At 53.2% G+C, this 20,308-nt stretch overlaps 1 protein-coding gene across 3 annotated transcripts in view; it reads left to right on the plus strand.

Moving 5' to 3' along the window:
* EXOC6B (exocyst complex component 6B) overlaps nucleotides 1–20,308 on the plus strand; it is a 388,942-nt gene that overhangs the window by 276,995 nt on the left and 91,639 nt on the right. For all 3 annotated transcript variants that reach the window (XM_038745562.1, XM_038745563.1, XM_038745564.1), the window contains exons 19-20: nucleotides 2,561–2,702; nucleotides 18,550–18,623. In XM_038745562.1, coding sequence (XP_038601490.1) covers nucleotides 2,561–2,702; nucleotides 18,550–18,623 — 216 coding nt within the window. The remainder of the gene's footprint in view (nucleotides 1–2,560; nucleotides 2,703–18,549; nucleotides 18,624–20,308) is intronic.

Raw genomic sequence — 20,308 nt, forward strand, 5'->3', positions numbered from 1 at the left:
AATTAATCAGGTTGGATACAGTCCCTGCCCCAAGCAGAGCTCATGGACTTATTCCCCATTTTACAGATGAGATAACCTGAGGCCCAGAGAAATGAAGTGACTTGCTCAAGGTCACACAGCAGAGAAAGCAGCAGAGCCAGGATCAGAACCGTGTCTACCCACTAGCCCACATTGCACCCACATATTGTGTGCAAAGCGCTTTACTGGGCTCCAGGTGTGTGCAGAACACTTTACTGGGTGCCTTCTGTGTACGCAACACTGTCTTGGGTGCTACTGTTTCAGAGCTGCATACTGGATGCCTGCTATATGTAGAGCACTGTACTAAATCCTCTGGGGAGACCAGCAAAAGAAGAATGTGCAGCCCCTGCCCTCAAAGCTCTTGCAGCCTGATAGAGAGGACAGGCTGACTCAAATTGCTGAACACAAGAATGGTAAAAGATTGAGTGCAGATACTAATGGTCAAAACTCAAATTGGCAATTATATGTCTCCTGTGTGACCTTGGGCAAATCACTTAACTTCTCTGTGCCTCAGTTCCATCATCTGTAAAGCGGGGATTAAAATTTTGAGCCCTACGTGGGACAGGGACTGTCTCCAACCCGGATATCTTGTATCTACCCTAGCACTTTGAATAGTACCTGATGCCTACATAGTAATTGCTTAACAAATACCATAATTATTATTAGTAGTATTCAAAAAGAGATCTCCTTATGTATGGGGGTGCAGTTTGGCCAGGAAGGTGGGGGGTTTAGTCCCAGAAAGCTGCTGACCCCACAGGATTTGTCTGAATTCCCTTAGGGTGCTAGGAGATCTTGGAGAGAAAAGCAGACCGGAGCTGTCTTTGATTTACAAGAATCTGTCCAATAAGCCAAATCCTGGGCCAAACAGCGATCGTTATTTTATTTACTGAAGATGTAGCCATCACGACCACCGGTCAGAGCAAGAGGGATATTGATCCTTTAAATACTAATCATTCGAATTACCTTTCAGCCAGCTTAATAAAGCCCCATGCTTATAGTCTCCGGGGCAATAAATCACAGGCCGATAGAGCGTCTTGGCTCGGAGAAGAGTCAGGAGTACAGATTTGGGATTAAACTCATACTAGCAGTGATCGCCGACGGAAACTCCCTTCCCCCTGTCCCCCTGGGGAAGCAGCGTGGCATAGTGGACAGAGCATGGGCCTGGGAATCGGACGGCTATGGGTTCTAATCCCGGCTCAACCGCCCGTCTGCCGTGTGACCTTGGGCCAGTCACTTCACTTCTCTGGGCCTCAGTTCCCTTATCTGTAACATGGGGATGGAGACTGCGAGCCCCACATGCATGGGACAGGGATTGTATCCAACCCGATTTGCTTGTATCCACCCCAGCGCTTCGAACAATGCCTGGCACACAGAAAGCGCATATCAAATACTATCATTATTATCGTTACTATTAATAAGGGTGGGTTGGGTGTTCTCCAAGTGCAGGGAATCTCATTTGTTTTTCCCCGGGAAACAGGGCCCGAGGGCCAAATTCCCAACCAGCTTGGGCTGAGGGTCATGATCCGCTCCCACCGGACAATGACGGTGCCCGGCCTGAGTCATCCTCATCGGCGCCACGTAAGAAGACCCCCGGGTTGGCGCTTCTCAAACGGGGACCTTTTCACAGAGGGCCTGCGGAGTCGAGGTTGAGACAGTACCCTGATGATGCCGTGTCCATTCTGCTTTGCACCTCAGATGGGATTCCAGCTTCATTGGTGACGAGGGGATCTCGGGGGTCCGAGGAGAGGACCGACCCCCGCCCTACCCAGGGAGAGTTGTGGCAGTTCAGAGAGGAGACGGGCCTTCCCGGAGCAGGGGGAGCCAACTGCCTTTGCTTTTGATTGGTTGCAAGGAACCTAAAGGTTGCCCCCTCTAGACTGTGAAGCAGCGTGGCTCAGTGGAAAGAGCCTGGGCTTTGGAGTCAGAGGTCATGGCTTCAAATCCCCGCTCTGCCAATTGTCAGCTGGGTGACTTTGGGCAAGTCACTTCACTTCTCTGGGCCTTGGTTACCTCATCTGTAAAGCGGGGATTAAGACTGTGAGCCCCACGTGGGACAACCTGATCACCTTGTAACCTCCCCATTGCTTAGAACAGTGCTTGGCATATAGTAAGTGCTTAATAAATGCCATCATTATTATTAATAGTATTAGACTGTAGGCTCATTGTGGGCAGGGATTGTGTCTGTTACATTGGTATATTCTCCCAAGTGCTTAGTCCAGGGCTCTGTACACAGTAAGCGCTCAATAAATACGATCGACTGACTGACTGAAAGATGCCAAATAACCCCCACTCTTTTTTTTACAGTGTCTACGCACTTACTATGTGTCAAACTCTCTTCTAAGCGCTGGGATAGTCAGTCAGTCAATCAGTCAAGTCAATCAGGTAGGGCACGGTCCCTGTCCCACAAAAAGGCTTAGGGCTTAAGTCGAAGGAACCCGCCAAGTGCTCCCAGACGCTCCCTGGCTGGAACCCGTCGCGTTTAAGCACTCGCTCCACAATCGGGATGGAGCGAATCACCGTTCCTCTCCTTCTTGTCTCACAGGGCAAAGTGGCTCAGACAGCCTGCATGTCGGCCTGCAAGCACCTGTCCACCTCGCTGATGCAGCTCCTACTGGAAGCAGAAGTGAGGCAGCTCACCCTGGGAGCCTTGCAGCAGTTCAACCTGGATGTCAAGGAGTGCGAACGTAAGAGACCAACCCTGGCCCTGGGCCCCTCCCATCGCCCTCTCCGCGCCGCCTCTCGGGGCTGGACGGGTGCGCTTGGTGGGTGTGGGTGGGAGGGCATCTTATTCATTCATTCAATCGTATTTATTGAGCGCTTACTGTGTTCAGAGCACTGTATTAAGCACTTGGGAAGTACAAGTTGGCAACATATAGAGACGGTCCCTACCCAACAACGGGCTCACAGTCTAGAAAGAGGCTGGCCGGCACAGAGACGGCCAGCGGTGTGTGGGTGAGGTACAGCAACATGGCGAGGTGGATAGAGCACGGGCTGGAAAGTCAGAAGGTCATGGGTTCTAATCCCTGCTCTGCCACTTGTCTGCTACGTGACCTTGGGTAAATCACTTCACTTCTCTGGGCCTCAGTTACCTCACTTGCAAAATGGGGATTGAGACGACGAGCCCCCTCGTGGGACGGACTGTGTCCAACTAGGTTTGTCTGGATCCATCCACTCCAGGGCTTAGTACAGTGCCTGGCACATAGTAAGCGCTTAACAGATACCATCCAGCCATCCTGCACCCCTTGGAAAACGTGTCCGGCCACCGGGAAATGGGCCAGCACTCCTTCCCACCTGGCCATTTCCCTCAGGGGCAGAAGGTTAAGCGGAGTGTTTCTCCCTCTCCCTCCTATGGCATGAAAACTTGAAGCACAAGTGCTGAGAATTGCCATCAGGCCCCCGCTGCCCCGAAACATACCGTGAGGCCCTCCGAGGGTAAGGGTCCGGGATGGAGTTAGCCCACCCCCCCAGACTTGGGCCCTTCCCACCCTGCATGACCTCCCCTCGTCCCGCTAACCCTTACCTCATGGGGAAGTGCCGAACATGAGCCTGGCCATATGAGTGGTCCCTAGTTCCCTTATCCCCCTGGGCTGGTGGCAGGGGAGGGTCCGCAGAGTCATTGCTCAGGCCACAGTACTGGTGAGGGAATAATAATTAATAATAATAATAATAATAATAATAATGACATTTGTTAAGTGCTTACTGTATGCCAAGCTCTGTTCTAAGTGCTGGGGTAGATACAAGGCAATCAGGTTGGACACAGTCCCTGTCCCACATGGGGCTCACAATGTTAATATCCCCGTTTTACAGACGATGATGATGATGGCATTTATTAAGCTCTTACTATGTGCAAAGCACTGTTCTAAGTGCTGGGGAGCTTACAAGGTGATCAGGTTGTCCCCCGGGGGGCTCACAGTCTTAATCCTCATTTTACAGATGAGGTAACTGAGGCACAAAGAAGTTGAGTGACTTGCCCAAAGTCACACAGCTGACAATTGGTGGAGCCGGGATTTGAACCCCTGACCCCTGAGGTAACTGAGGCAGAGTGACTTGCCCAAGGCCACACAGCAAAGAAGTGACAGAGCCGTGATTGAACCATCTTCTGCTGACTCCCACTAGGCCATTCTGCTTCTCGGATGTGGGGGAGGATGACCTGCAGGGCTCTGGGAGGCGCATAACGGCTTTCCTAGTGTCTTTAGGGCAGTCCACTTCCGAGGCTCATCCCTTCCCGGGTCACCACTCCTCTTGGTGAGCCTCTCTTTCCGAGTGGCATTTCTGAGGGACATTCCTCGGCCCTTCCTCAGGAGCACTGCTCCCCACGTGTCATCCCTGTTCCCTATTTTTCTACCACCAGGGACTCTTCCTCTTGCTGGTGGTGGTTCTAGGAGATGGGAAAAGGCCAGAGGAGTTGCTTATCCATCAGGGTGCCCCAGCCTGCTCTCAACTCAGGCCCCGAACAGGAAAATTGCAGTGGGAGGGATGTAGGTTCGGTGAACTTCCTGACCGTAAGGATCATGAGGAGACATGATGTGCCTTTCCCCAGAGGTTTTCAAGAGGGGGAGAAGAGAGGGTGCTGTCCTTTCAGGGGTGGTGAATGGACAGTACTTCCTGGAGGCAGGGGAGCAGACCAAATGACCAGTCTGAGGTCCCTTCCTGGCACTGACAACTTCTGTGAATCAATTGGAAGAGAAGCAGCATTGCTCAGTGGAAAGAGCCCAGGCTTTGGAGTCAGAGGTCATGGGTTCAAATCCTGGCTCCGCCACTTGTCAGCTGTGTGACTTTGGGCAAGCCACTTAACTTCTCTGTGCCTCAGTTACCTCATCTGTAAAATGGGGATTAAGTGTGTGAGTCCCACCTGGGACAACTTGATTACCGTATATCTTCTCCAGCGCTTAGAACAGTGCTTTGCACATAGTAAGCATCATGGCTTAATAAATGCCATCATAAAAAAAAATTGGAAAGTGTGGGCACAAACTTGCTCAAAAATGTGGCCTGCCCCAGAAAACACATCTTTCCAGTTACCTAAGATTCACCAAAGTTCATCTATTTAAGTATTTAATGGTTCAATTCCCCTTAACAGGGATATTTTTAAAAACCAACAAAGGAATCTTCCACGGGAATTTTACTCAGGGAAAACTCCGCTCAATGCTTTTTCCCTCTGCACCAGCCCCCTCCCATCAGCTGCTCAGTGGTCTATAAAAAATCTGAAAGGAAAGATACATAAAACTCCAATAATGATGCAGAAGGCGTATAAGGTGCAACTACCCCTGACAGGATAATTAATACTGACGTCGTTACATCCAGCTTGGTGTTCACACAGCCTGTGAGTTTTTTTGTGTTTTTTTTTTTCCCCTCCAAGTACCTCTTCCAGCCCTGCAGGTCCTAAAAAAGAAATCGGGCCACGGTTGAGTAAGTCCACCTCCCGCCGTGGCCTTGGTTCTGGGCTCCTGGGTTCGGTGCGGGTGTGGGTGGGAAAGGGTGCGACGCCCTTTTAATGGGCAATCTTCCCGGGGTGCTTGGGGCCCCGAGCCTCTCCTGGCAGGCTGGGTCCTGGTCAATTTTGTGGGGAAAATAATAACAATTGTAATTGTGGTATCTGTTAAATGCTTACTCTGTGTCAAACACTGTATTTTTTTTAATTGCATTTATTAAGCGCTTACTATGCAAAGCACTGTTCTAAGCGCTGAGTGATGGGGTAGATACTAGATAGTCAGGTTCCACATGGGCCTCCCAGTCAAGCAGGGGGGAGCACAGGTATTGAATTCATTTTTATTTATTTATTTTGCTTGTACGTGTCTGTTCTACTTATTTTATTTTGTTAGTATGCTTGGTTTTGTTCTCTGTCTCCCCCTTATAGACTGTGAGCCCACTGTTGGGTAGGGACTGTCTCTATATGTTGCCAACTTGTACTTCCCAAGCGCTTAGTACAGTGCTCTGCACACAGTAAGTGCTCAATAAATACGATTGATTGATTGATGGTTGACTTGCTGGGGCATTCCTGGCACCCGGATGCCCACGGCAGGCGAGGTTTGCCAAATGCCACGGGGCAAGGCCTCTGGACCAGGTCCTTGGTGTGTCCTGCGCCCCTCACTGTGAGCCAGCTGTGTTCCAGTTGGCACACTTCTCCTCTAGACTGTAAACTTGTTGTGGTCGGGGATTGGGTGTGTTCTATTGCTCTGCCAAGCGCTTAGTACAGAGCACTACACACGGTAAATGCTCCTTAAATACGACTGACTGGCTTCTCCCCTGCTCAGAGGTGGGAGACTTCCCAGAGGAAGCGGTAGAAACTCCGAACCCTCGCTGGGCCACGGGTCCTGGGGGCCGGCTGGCCTTGGTGCCCCTCGTCGACTGGCCAAGGCGGAACGGGTGGGATGGCAGACTTGGAAAATCAAGTCGTTGACTTTATAAGAGCCCCAGCCCTCGTGGAGCTGGAAAAACAGGCCCGTGCTGTCATGGGCCGTGGGGAGAACTGCACCAGTTTCCGGGGAGGAGGAGGAAAGGACGGTAAGAAGGATCTTGGCTCTTTTCTGGAGGATTTTATTGCCTGTAAAGCAGCCAGAGGAGAGTCAGAGAGGTATTCGGCTCTCCCCCGTGACATCACCCTTTTAGACTGTGAGCCCACTGTTGGGTAGGGACTGTCTCTATATGTTGCCAACTTGTACTTCCCAAGTGCTTAGTACAGTGCTCTGCACACAGTAAGCGCTCAATAAATACGATTGATTGATTGATTGAGTGATCAACCAAAGGAGGAGCGTTTGCTAGGGTGAGATACCCTCTGTGGGAGTCCAGGCTCAGGTCTGCGCCGAGGCTTACCCGGCAGTGGGTAACCTCCAAAAGCTCGGCCAGTCTCTTCCTCTCCAAAGGCGAGAGGCGGCGAGAAGCCATCGTTGAAGACCCCCACGGGAAACCTCTTCCTCAGGACTGCTCGCCCGCCTCCGTGGCCAGCCCAGAAGGTGAATGAGTTTGTACCTGGAGCTTGGCGGTCTCCGACCCAGTGCTGGAAAGCAGAGTGTGAAAGGAAAAGTTGGCTTCTCTGGAAAGGTTAAATAAATCCCTGCAAATGTTAAATCAATGTAGCATAAGGCACCCGGCCACACCGAAGGATTCTTACAAATTTCACTTTGCAACCGACTGGCTCTCCAACGCAAGCACATTTCCCCCTCTCCCTCCAAGAAACACTCCCGGAGCCCCAGCTCAGACGACAGGTCTACGGACACGTTTTTAAAGAGTCGGCGGCCCTGGGCGGGCGCAGACCAAGGAAGCTGCGTTGTCCAACTGAGCGGCGAGCCCAGGTCTCGACCTGGAGCACCCGACGGAAAGAGCTGCAGACAGATCTCTTCCGTTTCCTTAGGCGGGCCGCCGCGCGGTTTGCTCTCCTCGCTCTCTTCCCATCCGGGGCCCGGACCGACCCTGTCCCTCGGAGCAGGAGTTTGGAGGACCCCTCCCACCGGCGAACCCCTCAGACCAGGAGGCCGATGACCGGGGCCGGCTCTGGGAGAGAGGAAGCCCAAGCGAACACCCGGCCTGCCCCGCAGATCGAAGAATAAATAGCGGTTGCCGTCCCGTTGAAGCAAAGACACGCTCCGTGAATTCTCTCTTCCGGCTGATTGACTTATCAACTGATCACAAATAGAATTTCTTCTGCTCTGATCTCCCTTTTCCCCTCATCCGGGTTGACGCGTCCTGTCTGCCGGACAGGCTGTTGTATGGCCCGATTTACCGCCCTCCCACCAATCCTCTCTTCTTTCTCTTCCCCTCGACGTGGCCTCAGTGAGACCTGGTCTTACCTGTCCCTCTCGGCTTCGGAGCCTCCCAGTGGGTCCCGGCTTGGGGCTCATGGTCATTCATTCATTCAATCGATCATATTTATTGAACACTTACTGTGTGCAGAGCACTGTACTAAGTGCTCGGAAATCGCAGTTCGGCAACAGATAGAGACAGTCCCTACCCAACAAGGGGCTCACAGACTAGAAGGGAGACCGAGGTCTGAGGGCCGGATGAAATCACCGTTGTGTGGCTCTCCGGAGGGTGGCGTCACAGTCACCGCAGGTGGCGACCCTGTCCGTACCCATGAGTGACACAGGGCGGGGATCCCTCGCACTCCTGCGCAGTCTGTCCACAAGATGAGCCATGTGCCCTGTTTTTATCCAGTCAGAAAGCACAGGGGGCTCTGGGACAGCAACAGACACTGCCCCGTCCCCCGAGAAGGAGGACTGGTGGTTCTAATGGCGGGGAGCCCCGGCCCGTCGGAAGAGGTCTGTCCCCACCAGAAAGCAGGCTCTGAGAAACCCTCCATCGCCCCCATCCGCCGAGGTGCCAGCCCGCCTCCCTCCCTTCCATTAGGAACAGGGAAATCCTTTCTCCTGTAACGGCAAGCGGACCTCCTCTCCCCGGAGGGGCCGCGGATCAGGGAGCAGTGCCCACTCAGCGGATTCGGGGAAGTGGGGGGGGCTCTGAGAGGTTTCACTTCGAGGGCACCGCGTCCTCACATTCCATCACCCGAGGCCACCTTGTCTCCCGGCCCGCCCCCCGCTCAGGGGACCCCAAGGTTTCCGATGGCATGTGCTGCCAACCTGAACCGCGGGGGTCGTCCCCCCCGCCCCCAGCCCGGGATGCCATCTCCACCAGGAAAATTGAGATGGATGGAGCGGCTCTAACCCTGCTATACATCACTGTCACACCCTCCACCGCCCTGGGAGACTGCCTGGGGCAGACAAAGTCCCCTCCTTCGATCGGCTGGCTGGCGGCCCTGGGGACCGGGTGGGAAGAAAAATGGAAAACCATGTCCACGGTGAGTTTTCCCCACCCCACCCACTGCTTCCCGGACTTCCCGAGAGCACGTGGTGTCCCCCGCAAGGTAAAAGTGCCACTCTCACCTGGGCCAAGGGCCCGGGGCCTGGGACCCAGGGTCCTGTGACTTTGGCCAGGGTCTCTTTCGGGCCTGGGGGAGATCTCCGTCTCAGAGCCTGGCCGGTGGTGGGTCTGCCAGCTGATTTTCTCCCAAGCCTCTCCGTCCCAGCCACCGCCCATTTCGCCGTCTGAGAGAGGAGGCGGCCGGGTTCTCCCCGGGCTCGCTCCCTCTTTGTCTCTGCTGAGTTTTGGCCCTCTACTGCTTCGAGGCCTGGAACAGTTCCCCGCTTTGGCTGCGCTTTGAAGCCCTTGTATACCTTGGAGGCCCCGGGATCCAGAAATAACCCACAGGCAACCTTTCCAAGGGACGGCTCCTCCCCAGAAGAGGAAATTCTGCCTGATCCTACCTTTCCCACCCGTTCGAAGTGATTAAATCTCCAGTGGCTACCAATCAATCTGCGCATCAGGCAGAAACTCCTCACCCTGGGCTTCAAGGCTCTCCATCACCTCACCCCCTCCTACCTCACCTCCCTTCTCTCCTTCTACAGCCCACCTCACACCCTCCGCTCCTCTGCCGCTAATCTCCTCACCGTGCCTCGTTCTCGCCTGTCCCGCCATCGACCCCCGGCCCACGTCATCCCCTGGGCCTGGAATGCCCTCCCTCTGCCCATCCGTCAAGCTAGCTCTCTTCCTCCCTTCAAGGCCCTACTGAGAGCTCACCTCCTCCAGGAGGCCTTCCCAGACTGAGCCCCTTTCTTCCTCTCCCCCTCATCCCCCTCTCCATCCCCCCATCTTACCTCCTTCCCTTCCCCACAGCACCTGTGTATATGTATATATGTTTGTACATATTTATTACTCTATTTATTTATTTATTTTACTTGTACATATCTATTCTATTTATTTTATTTTGTTAGTATGTTTGATTTTGTTCTCTGTCTCCCCCTTTTAGACTGTGAGCCCACTGTTGAGTAGGGACTGTCTCTATATGTTGCCAACTTGTACTTCCCAAGCGCTTAGTACAGTGCTCTGCACACAGTAAGCGCTCAATAAATGCGATTGATTGATTGATTGATTGATTGATTTCCTTTCCCTTGGCTCTTTCAAAAAATGGACTTGTTGCCTGAAAATGACATAGATTATGCTTGACCATACAATCTTTAACTTCTCAAAGTTAGCCAAGTATTTTTTTTTCAATGGTATCCGTTAAGCACTTCCTATGTGCCAAGGCCTGGAGTAGATACAGGCTTATCAGGTTGGACACCGTCCATGCCTCACGTGAAGCTCACAGTCTTCATCCCCATTTTACAGATGAGGTAACTGAGACCCAGAGAAGTGAGGTGACTTGCCCACGTTCACCCAGCAGACAAGTGGCAGAGCTGGGATTAGAACCCAGGTCCTCTGACTCGCAAGCCCGGGCTCTTTCTGCTAGGCCACGTTGCTTAAACCTCTTGCTGAACTCAGCTGGTGAATTCACCCCAGCAGCAGGGGAACCAGGGGTCAGGTCAGCTGACTGCTTCGATCTTGCGCAAGCCATTGGGTCCCCATCAGAGTCGTAACTACATAGCTCAGCGCTGAAATAGCCACATACCCAGCCCCGCTCTGGGTGAGGGGTGGTTCCTGAGTCACCCCCACTGCAAACCCCAGGTTGGTTGAGGGCCGGGAGAAGGAGGTGGGAAGGTTAAAAGAAAAAAAATGTCCAGCTCACTCCACCATCCCTCGGAGTCTCTCCCCAATTCGCCCCTCTCTCATCTTTCTCTATCTCTCTCTCTCACACACATATACACACACAAACACAGGCGCCCATGCATTTCTATCCAACTCAGCCTCCTGCTTCTAATAGAAATGGGGCCTGGGGGCCGGCCCTGGGACAGATATTTATGACCGAGGCTGATAACTCTATGAATATATTATTAAACTGAATCGACTCCCGCTCTCCAAGCATGCGGATGATCAGAGCGCATAACTGGGCCTTCTCCCCACTTGGGTTGGGCTGTCCGCCACCACCCAGCCGCTTTCCCCTGCTCCCCCCGGAGCGGGCGGGCATGTGGGGAGGGAGAAGAGACTCAAAGCAGCCAGTCTCACTGCTCCTCAGCTTTGTAAAGAGCTTCAATGGGACGGCCGGGTGGGGAGAGTGAGATTATTGGTTCCAATGAGTCTGGGGGGATTGTCAGTGTTCCCCCAGATGATGGAGTTGTGTACTTCCCCGAGGTGTCTTTGTCCATCTCATTCCTGAGCCCACACCCCAGTCAGCAGCAGCTGCCTGTCAGCCTTCAGCCTGGGGCTACCGTAGGCGATCTGGAGGCCAAAAATGTCTCCGCTCTCCCACGGACCTGTCGAGGGGGCCAGTGATCGGCTCAGCCGTGTCAATCCGATGGCCCCGCCCACTGGGAGCTCACGGAAAATTCAGGGGCAGCCCCCCCACCACGGGGTGGGGGCGGCAGGCGGGTTCATCCCGCCGCAAAGGGAAAGGGACCACCACTTGATTCAGAGTTTTGCCATTTTGTTGGAATTTGGAGCGATTGGTGCTGCTGGGTATTCATAAGCAGGAAAGGGAGTGAGGAGGCCCAAGTTGGAGGAAGAGGAGAATAGCCTAAGAGGCAGGATGTCTTCCGGAAGGTGGAATAAAGCCCAGGTTGGGGTGGGGGCGGCGGGTCTCATGTTGAGTCGATTTTATAGGGGGCTCAAAAGAAGACCCCTTTCTGCCTCCGGCAAGAAGGCAGAAACCAGTTCACCCCTTAGCAGCCTGGCTTATCTACCCGAGCTTCCTGATGTAAACTGATTGGAACCCCTTGAAACTTGCTAACACCTAGCTCAGAATCCACGAGCTATCCCACGGAAGAACTTTACAAGGGGATTTTCTAAAAAGCAAGGTTGTTTTTCTGCCTATAAAAAAAAAAGAACCCTCCCCCATCCCTCCACCTTGCCGCCCCAACCAAAGATCCTTTATTTAAAAAAAAAAAAAAAAAACCCATCCATCAGCTGAATTCCCCCACGATCCTCAAGACACCACAGAATGACCTATCATGGAGAGAAGTTGCTAATGTACCTTAGAAAGCAATTCTTTTTCATTTCCTCTCCTTCAGACAGACCTAAACTCTCTTCAGAAAGCTAGTCTACCTTTCACTTGGCTGTGCTGAGCAGTTAAAATGCCGAGAGCTTCCTCTTAGGCTCCTGTTGTGTCTGAAGTCAATTCTTCGCCTCCGTACCTAATGGCCTACCAGCTTAAACTCTCAGGTTTCAGGGACAGACACTCCGTTCATGTCTTTTAAAAAGAAAGAAAGGAAAGAGGAAAGAAAGGGAAAAAAAACACCCCGCATTCCCGATGGAGTAGATTCGTTCTCCGGGAAGATGAATGCAGCGTCCAGCCCCTGACCTGCGGAAATCCACTGGCTGGCCTCTGCCAGACTCGGGTGTGTGTAATGACACGGGCCCGGGATTCAACTTTTCAACCCCACCGCTCACATCCCCGGATAATAATGCTCCTTGTCCTAAAAACCCTCTCCACGTTGCTCAGCGAGGCCCCATTCAGCTCCCCCTTCCAACCCCGCCGAGAGCCAGGCCTGGCTTCGCTTCTTCAGTGCGGGAGAAGAAAGCAAAGCCAAAAAGAAACCCCGGCTAGTTTCTGTGGGCCCCGCCCCGGCAAGGTGGGCTGGACAGACAGGCTGTCTCGGGGTCCAGCACCCTGGACAGACAGGCTTAGTTTCAGGCAGGGGTATACGTATACATGTATATATGTTTGTACATATTTATTACTCTATTTATTTATTTATTTATTTATTTATTTTACTTGTACATATCTATTCTATTTATTTTATTTTGTTAGTATGTTTGGTTTTGTTCTCTGTCTCCCCCTTTTAGACTGTGAGCCCACTGTTGGGTAGGGACTGTCTCTATATGTTGCCACCTTGTACTTCCCAAGCGCTTGGTACTGTGCTCTGCACACAGTAAGCACTCAATAAATACGATTGATTGATTGACTGATTTATTTAGGCGCCTAATGGCCGCGAACGCTCCCCGGCGTTCCCTACAGGATACCAGGAAACCACTGGGCTAAGCAGCCTTATCAATCAGTCGATTAATCAGTGGTATTTATTGAGGACTTACTGTGTGCGGTACTAAACACTTGGAGAGTACAATATAACAGAAGGGGTAGGAACATTCCCTTCCCACAATGAGCTTAAAGTCTAGAGGGAGAGAGGGACAATGAAATAAATCATGGTGCCGTGAGCTGAGGATGGGGTGAACGAAAGATCCGCATCCAATTGCAAGGGTGACACAGGTACGATACATCTACAGGCCGGTATTTAATAATGAGAGACTATAAAAAAAAGTGACAGAGACCAGGGTGAGATTTGGGGGCTAGAAGCTAAGGTAATTATAATGACAACAGTAATCACAACCCCGTTAGCCCTCTGGTTTCTTTTCTAAGACTCGGGACCTGCCACGGGCCAGAAGGTAGCCAACTTGCATTTCGCAGGACTCTGGGTTTCAGTGCTGAGGATTTCCTTGCTAGTCGGGACCCCGGGAGGGCGGCCAGGCCTGTGTCTCTGGAGCTGTGCCAGAGACACCAGCAGAAATGTCAATCTTCCACATCCAGCTAGCTTGGGCAGGTGTCTCGTAGCAGTTAGTGCTCCAAGTCGTCTCTCCTCTGGCTCACTCCTCTCTGAAAGGGTCCCAGGTCTGAGACTCTGGAGACCTGGTCCTCCCGCAAATTCCACCCCCGACCAGTTGCCTGACCTAGAACAAGTCACTCTTTTGTGTGTCTCCAAATTCGCACCTATAAAATGGGGATAATTGCTGAAATACAAGTGCCCCACAGCCCGATGGCAGTGTTAATGATTACCGAGGACGGTGGATGCTACTTCTGGTGTGGGGGAGGATATTGGTTGGCCGACGTCCTCCCAAAAAGCAGTTGAAAGTTTCCTGATTTTCCAGGTTCTGGGTAGTTCCTGGAAGAGGTGTTGGTCTGCGTCTCACCTTCTCTAGTGAACCATGACCCTGTTGTGGACAGCTGTTTCAAGCAAACCTTTCCCACCCCACCAGCTCTCCTCAGCAGGGTCAGGAGAGGGAGGAAGAGATTGGGCCAGGCCCTGCTCTGAGGAATCTGTTCGTGGGTTCAGTCCTGGGACTTTCACCGGACACCTCGGGAACCTCGGCCCCGCCACACAAGGACTCCTCTGCTGCCGTCTCCGGCGGGAAGTGTGGCGAGAGCTGTGAGAATAAATGGCCGGGACCGCACTTCTCATCCGGGTGCCAGTGTCTGGACCGCGACTTGGGACACCTCCCAAGGTGGCACACGGCAGCCTGATGGAAGGAAAGGGCCCACCTGGGGCTCGTTCCTCCCGGCCCGGCCCGGAGTCCCAACCGCCGTATCATTATTTTCAGGGGACTGACCCCTTTTTGTTCCACTCCTGCTTGTTGGTTTGAACCCTTTATTTTCCCTCTCCGCGGCCTTGGGTATTGTGTGAGGGCTGACGGTTTCTATTTCTCCAGTCTTTCCTCGGGGAAGGGATTTAGAAAGGAGGTCAGCCTCCCGCTCACACTGCCCTGGGTGGCCGAGGGACGGAGGCCTCGCAAAGACACTACTTTTTTGGCCCCGGCACAGGGCTGCCAAACCTCAGCCTGGCTAAGGCGTTCCCTGCAGCCAGCCGCATACAGATCTCTTCTATTGCCGGGCGATTTTCTGCTCCGGGGACAGACTGGAGGAGGCCTCCCCCGGGGGGGGGTGCCGGCCCCAGCCGTGGAAAATCTCCAGGCGGGGTACTGTCGGGGCCGAAGCTGCCACGGGCATTTGGCTCGTGCAAAGAAAATCAAACCGAAAACCCGAGTCGGGGATTAGAGCTCGGAAAGAGCTTTGTTCTTGAAGACGAGCCGTCCCATGGCCAGATCTGTAGCCCCGGATTCTCCGGGGTCAGGCCGGGGGACGGAGAGGAGGCAGTGAGACTGAGGCCTGCACCTTCAGTTGCCCACTTGCCAGACCCTAACTCAACGGGGGACCCAGCTTAAGGAAATGGTCCTCGGGAAACCCGTGGGATTTCAGCCCCTGGGTAGGCATGGGCCTCCAAGAAGCAGCGTGGCTAGAGAAGCAGCGTGGCTAAGTGGAAAAGAGCCTGGGCTTTGGAGCCAGAGGTCATGCGTTCAAATCCCGGCTCCACCAACTGCCAGCTGTATGACTTTGGGCAAGTCACTTCACTTCTCTGGGCCTCAGTTACCTCATCTGGAAAATGGGGATTAAGACTGTGAGCCCCCTGTGGGACAACCTGATCATCTTTTAACCTCCCCAGCGTTTAGAACAGTGCTTTGCACATAGTAAGCGCTTAATAAATGCCATTATTATTACTAATAACCATGGTATTCGTTAAGCACTTACTATGTGCCTAGCGCTGTTCTAAGCGCTAAAATACAAAAGTCCCATTTGGAGCTCAGAGAACACATATTGAATGTCCATTCTGCAGATGAGATGCAGAGAAGTGAAGTGACTGGCCCGAGATTACATAGCAGGCAAGTGGCGGAGCTGGGATTAGAACCCAGATCTTCTGACTCGTGCTCTCTTCACTAGAAGCAGCGTGGCTTGGTGGAAAAGAGCACGGACTTTGGAGTCAGAGGTCATGGGTTCAAATCCCGGCTTTTCCAACTGTCAGCCGTGTGACTTTGGGCAAGTCACTTAACTTCTCTGGGCCTCAGCTACCTCATATGTAAAATGGGGATTAAGACTGTGAGCCCCCCGTGGGACAACTTGATCACCTTGTAACCTCCCCAGCGCTTAGAACAGTGCTTTGCACATAGTAAGCGCTTAATAAATGCCATTGTTATTATTATTATTATTATTCTTAGAGCATGCTGCTTCAGGGCTCTTCACCAAAGGGCCACTCAAAGAAAAAGAAAAGAGCCGGGACGTGGCTCTTTCTGCCCACACTGTCTGAGAGAAGGGTTAGTATCTTGGCATTGGTGTGGACGCCCCCCCGACCAATGGCCATCTGGCAGTCCTGCCTTGCTTTTTCACGTTGACTGTGGCTCTCGATGATGTCCATGAGGTCAAGGAGCAGAGTTTGTTTCCGTTACCTTCCAAGTCTCCAAGTTGAGGTACAGACTGGGCAGGGCCACTCCCTGGTCGACCTTTAGCTCCGTCCAAATTCTGACGTCGCACTGAGATCGACCTCTGTCAACTCTCCTCCCTACGAACCACGCTTGCTGTCTTGATTCTGTTTTCTCTACCTTTCCCCCCTTCCTCTCTGTTCTTAGGGAGGCAGAAATAATAACAATAGTACTCATCGAGGTATTTGTCAAGCACTTACTACATGTCCAGCATGAGCTCGGCCCTGGGATTCATGGTTCTAATCCACGGTTCGGGTGGTCATGGTTTCTAATCCCGGTTCCACCACTCATCAGCTGTGTGACCTTGGGCAAGTCACTTCACTTCTCTGGGCCTCAGTCACCTCATCTGTAAAATGGGGAGTGAGATTGTGAGCCCCAGTGGGGCAGGGACTGGGTCCAACCCGATTTACTCTATCCACCCCAGCGCTTAGTAAAGTGCTCGGCACATAGTAAGTGCTTATCAAATGGCGTCATTATTATCATTTACTAAATGGCGGGATAGATCCAAGATAATCAGGTCAGATCCAGTACCTATCCCGCATGGGGCTCACAGTCTAAGGGGGAGGGAGAACAGGTTGCTGAATCCCCATTTTCCAGATGGGGAAACCGAGGCTCAGAGAAGTGAAGTGACTTGCCGAGGTCACACAGAGGTAGATGGCAAAGTTCTTTTGACTCCCGGGCCCTTGCTCTTTCTCCTAGGCCAAAACGCTTCTCAGAAATCAAGTCTGGCTCTCCAGTGAAAGTCCTGCCTACGTGGAAGGTTTTCCTTGCAGATCCTTGTTTCTCCCTTAATCAATTAGTCAATCGTATTTATTAAATTAAATTATTAAATCGTATTTAGGTGTCTCCCTACTGTGTGCAGAGCACTAAGCACTTGGGAGAGTACAATAGAGCAGTAAACAGGCGCATTCCCCACCCACAACGAACTTACGGTCTACAGTCAATCGATCAATCCGTGGTATTTATTACTGCGTGCCAACTCAATTTTTCCAGTGACTCGGGCTCACCTGCTGCTGAAATTGGGGCGGGAAGAGCTGGGAGCCGGGAACTGGAATCCCACTGGCAGGGTGATGGAGCTCCAGTCAATCAGTGGCATTTACTGAGAGCTTTAGGCACTTAGTACAGTGCTCTGCACACAGTAAAGCACTCAATAAATATGATTGACTGTGAGCCCACTGTTGGGTAGGGACCGTCTCTATATGTCTCCAACTTGTACTTCCCAAGCGCTTAGTACAGTGCTTTGCACACAGTAAGCGCTCAATAAATATGATTGATTGATTGATTGATTGATTGATTGAATGAATTTACTGAGTCCTATATTGAACACCTGGGAGATACAATGGAAGCCAGAGGCCCCTCCCCTCCCCTCCCCTTAAGAGATTTAAAATCTAATGAACATTTCTCAATTTCTCATTTAGTTTTAACCAATCCACCACAAGTGGGTTGTGGGGTTGGAGGGGGCTAGACGCTAACCCGGATCTGGGCTCCCGGTAGGAAGACGATGGGAAAAATCATCACGTTACTCTTGAGGGAAAGAGCGGGTTGATATTAAATGTCATCACGATGATGATTAGCTGGGAGAATTGGACCCCGAGCCGCCGCCTTCACTTCTGTATTCTGCTCTCTCGGGTGCCCAAACGAGACCTTTGAATTTCTTTCCCCGCCAGAGCCGGGCTCCAGGGCAGTAAAACTTGACATTCTCCAAGGCCGCTCCTCCGGCCCCCACGGGGCAGTGCAGTCGTCTCCTCATTAACGACGCCGCTGCCGAAGACGGAGCCGTAAAACGCTCCCCCAGCAAGACACGGCCCGGCTTCGATGGATGGAAGTGGGGGAACGTGCGGGAGGAGAAGGAGGGATCTTGGAGGGTAGCAGGAAGGGTGGCGGGAGGAGCTGGGGAGAGCCCTGACCTGGGAAGCTGGACACGGGCACCGAGGAAGGCTCCGTCGGGTGTCCCGCCCGGGGCCGTCCCGACGGGCCCTCAGATGTCCGCGGCGGGCCTGTCCCCACGCCGCCCGGACCACCGTGGGGAGAGCCCTCGCCCGTCGGGCCGAGCATGTCCCGGCGATAGCATCCCCGCCCGATCATTCAGATAATCAGCAAGGGGATAATTAACGAGGTGGCAGAGAATATTTTGTGATAAATGCCGGTGGTTGGAGGTGGCAGGCATGAAATTGGAAAATTCCTTCCGCGCCCTAAAATATAAATAGCTTTCGAACCTGAAAAGAGTTTCACAGCTGAAGATTTTATTGTGTGGAGAGGAAAAAGTTTTTTCTCTCCCTCCTCCCGTCTCTTTTGCAAGTTGTTTGTCCATTCACAAAACAAATACTGGGGAGCCCAGTGCGGCTCATGGGAATAAATTTCAGGTCGAATCAGTACAGTTTCCTCGCTGTCAGGACGCTGGAATTAATGGTGTTTTGATGACACGAATTTTGAAGGGCGAACAAAGCCGCTGAAGGAAGAGAGACCTGACTCCTTAGAAGCTTGGTCCTCCTCTCCCCCAGCCTCTCTTGTCTTCCCTGTCATCCGTCTGCCAATCTCCCTGTCCATGGTTAGTTAAAGGGGCTTTTTATCCTCTTTTCTTTCCCACAGACTTTGCCAGATCCGGCCCAGTGCCTGGATTTCAGGAGGACACGCTGCAGTTAGCCTTCATCGACTTGAGACAAGTAAGTCTTTGTGTTTTTGTTTTTTGTTTTTCTTTTAAGATGTGTGACTGAAGACCATCAGGTCTTAAGGAGAAGGGGAGGGGAAGGGAGGATTGGCGTGGGCGATTCACGTCGGAGCCCTAAGGCTCTCCCCCCACCCCCCCGCGCCAGAGGCCACCTCTTTTATGTCGCTATCTGGGTCCCTTGGCTCGGACAGAGGTGAAAGGGGATGAGGGTCGGGCCTTGGGGGTGGGGAGGGTGGGAGGGGAGACCCATAGGGTAGAAGGACTCAAGTGACCCCCAAGCCGTCGGGGCCATTGTGCTCCAGTTGGCTTCTGCAGATGCAGCAAAAGGATCCTTCGCGGCCCTGAGCAGGTGTCATGCTCACAGAGGGGGCAGTGATGCAGAGACCGCCCGCACGCAGCGTACTTTTGTCTGCAGATAATGCCCCCCGAGAAACATGTCAGGAGGATGAAGGGATTTGCATTCCGGGTTTGGGTTCGGTGGGTTGGCGCGACCCGTCTCCCCAGCTCCCTCGGAGCGGACCAGGGACGGAGACCGGGCCGTGGGGGCCCCGCCTGGGCATCTCCCTACCTCCCCCGGGGACCCTGCGAGTTGGGTCCGGGCGAGGGGGAAGGGATGGTCGCTCGAGGCCACTCCAATGACCCCTAATGGGCGTATTGATGTGCCGGGGCGAATTTGGGGTGGGCAGGGGCGGGCGGCGGGACGGCGGGGCGCCGGGGGGAGGGCTCCCGGGCCCTGTCATCTCTTGGCTCCGAAGATGGATGGGGTCGGATAGAAAGTGTGAATGAAGTAAGAGTCAATGACTGATGCTTCTCTCCTATTAAAACAATCATTTTTTTGTCCGTTCAAAAAAGGGGGCTGTCTTTGTCTCTCCTGCCATGATGATGCAGGGCCTCTTGTCTTCAAGGCTGACATCGTGTGCATTCTGAAAACTTGGGGATGGCCAGGGTATTGCTTAAAGCTGTAGGACCTCTTGTATCGATGAGCCCCTCACACCACTGTGACTCGATTCATGCCAGGACGGCTTTGAACCCATAATGGATGGGCCGAGGCCCCCCCCACCCCTCCCCAAGTCCACACGGATGGGCGGTCTAATCTGTCATCCGATGACACTTCTGGAAAGTGCCGTGAGACGGGAAGGGCGAACCGTGGCTCTATAGACCCCGCCAAGAGTTGAGGATTCAGCCCGCGTCCCGGAGACGTGCGTCAACTTGATATTTGGGGGGCACCCGACGGGTGAGTCCCCGTTCCCAGCACGGCTGGGCCCGGGACTCTGTTCCCACAGCAGGAACCGGCCGGGGAGGGCCGGGGCGCACCCGCCGCTCTTGTCTGGGCGTCCTCCGGGCGGTCAATTTCCGTGGAACCGGGCCTCCGGAGCCTCCAAGCGAGTTGGCGTCGGCGCATGGTGGGTGGCGGGGGGGCCAGGGGGATAGCGGCACTGTCCAGATGGGCCTCCCTCCCCTGCCCCGGGAAGGCGCGGCTCCCGGCTACTTGGACCCCACGGGCAGCTGCCTCTGTTTCCTTAGGGGGCTAGCCTCGGTAGATGGCTCACACCCCAGCTTTCTCAGGAACCCAGGTGGGGCTCTCAACCATCTTTCCCCCTTGACCCTCGTCTTCCAGAGCTGTCCAGTCCTGCCATTTCTTCCGCGAGACAGAAGCTTTTCCGGGGAACTGGGGAGATA

The sequence above is a fragment of the Tachyglossus aculeatus genome, chromosome 4, assembly GCF_015852505.1.
Source record: "Tachyglossus aculeatus isolate mTacAcu1 chromosome 4, mTacAcu1.pri, whole genome shotgun sequence".
NCBI lineage: Eukaryota > Metazoa > Chordata > Mammalia > Monotremata > Tachyglossidae > Tachyglossus > Tachyglossus aculeatus.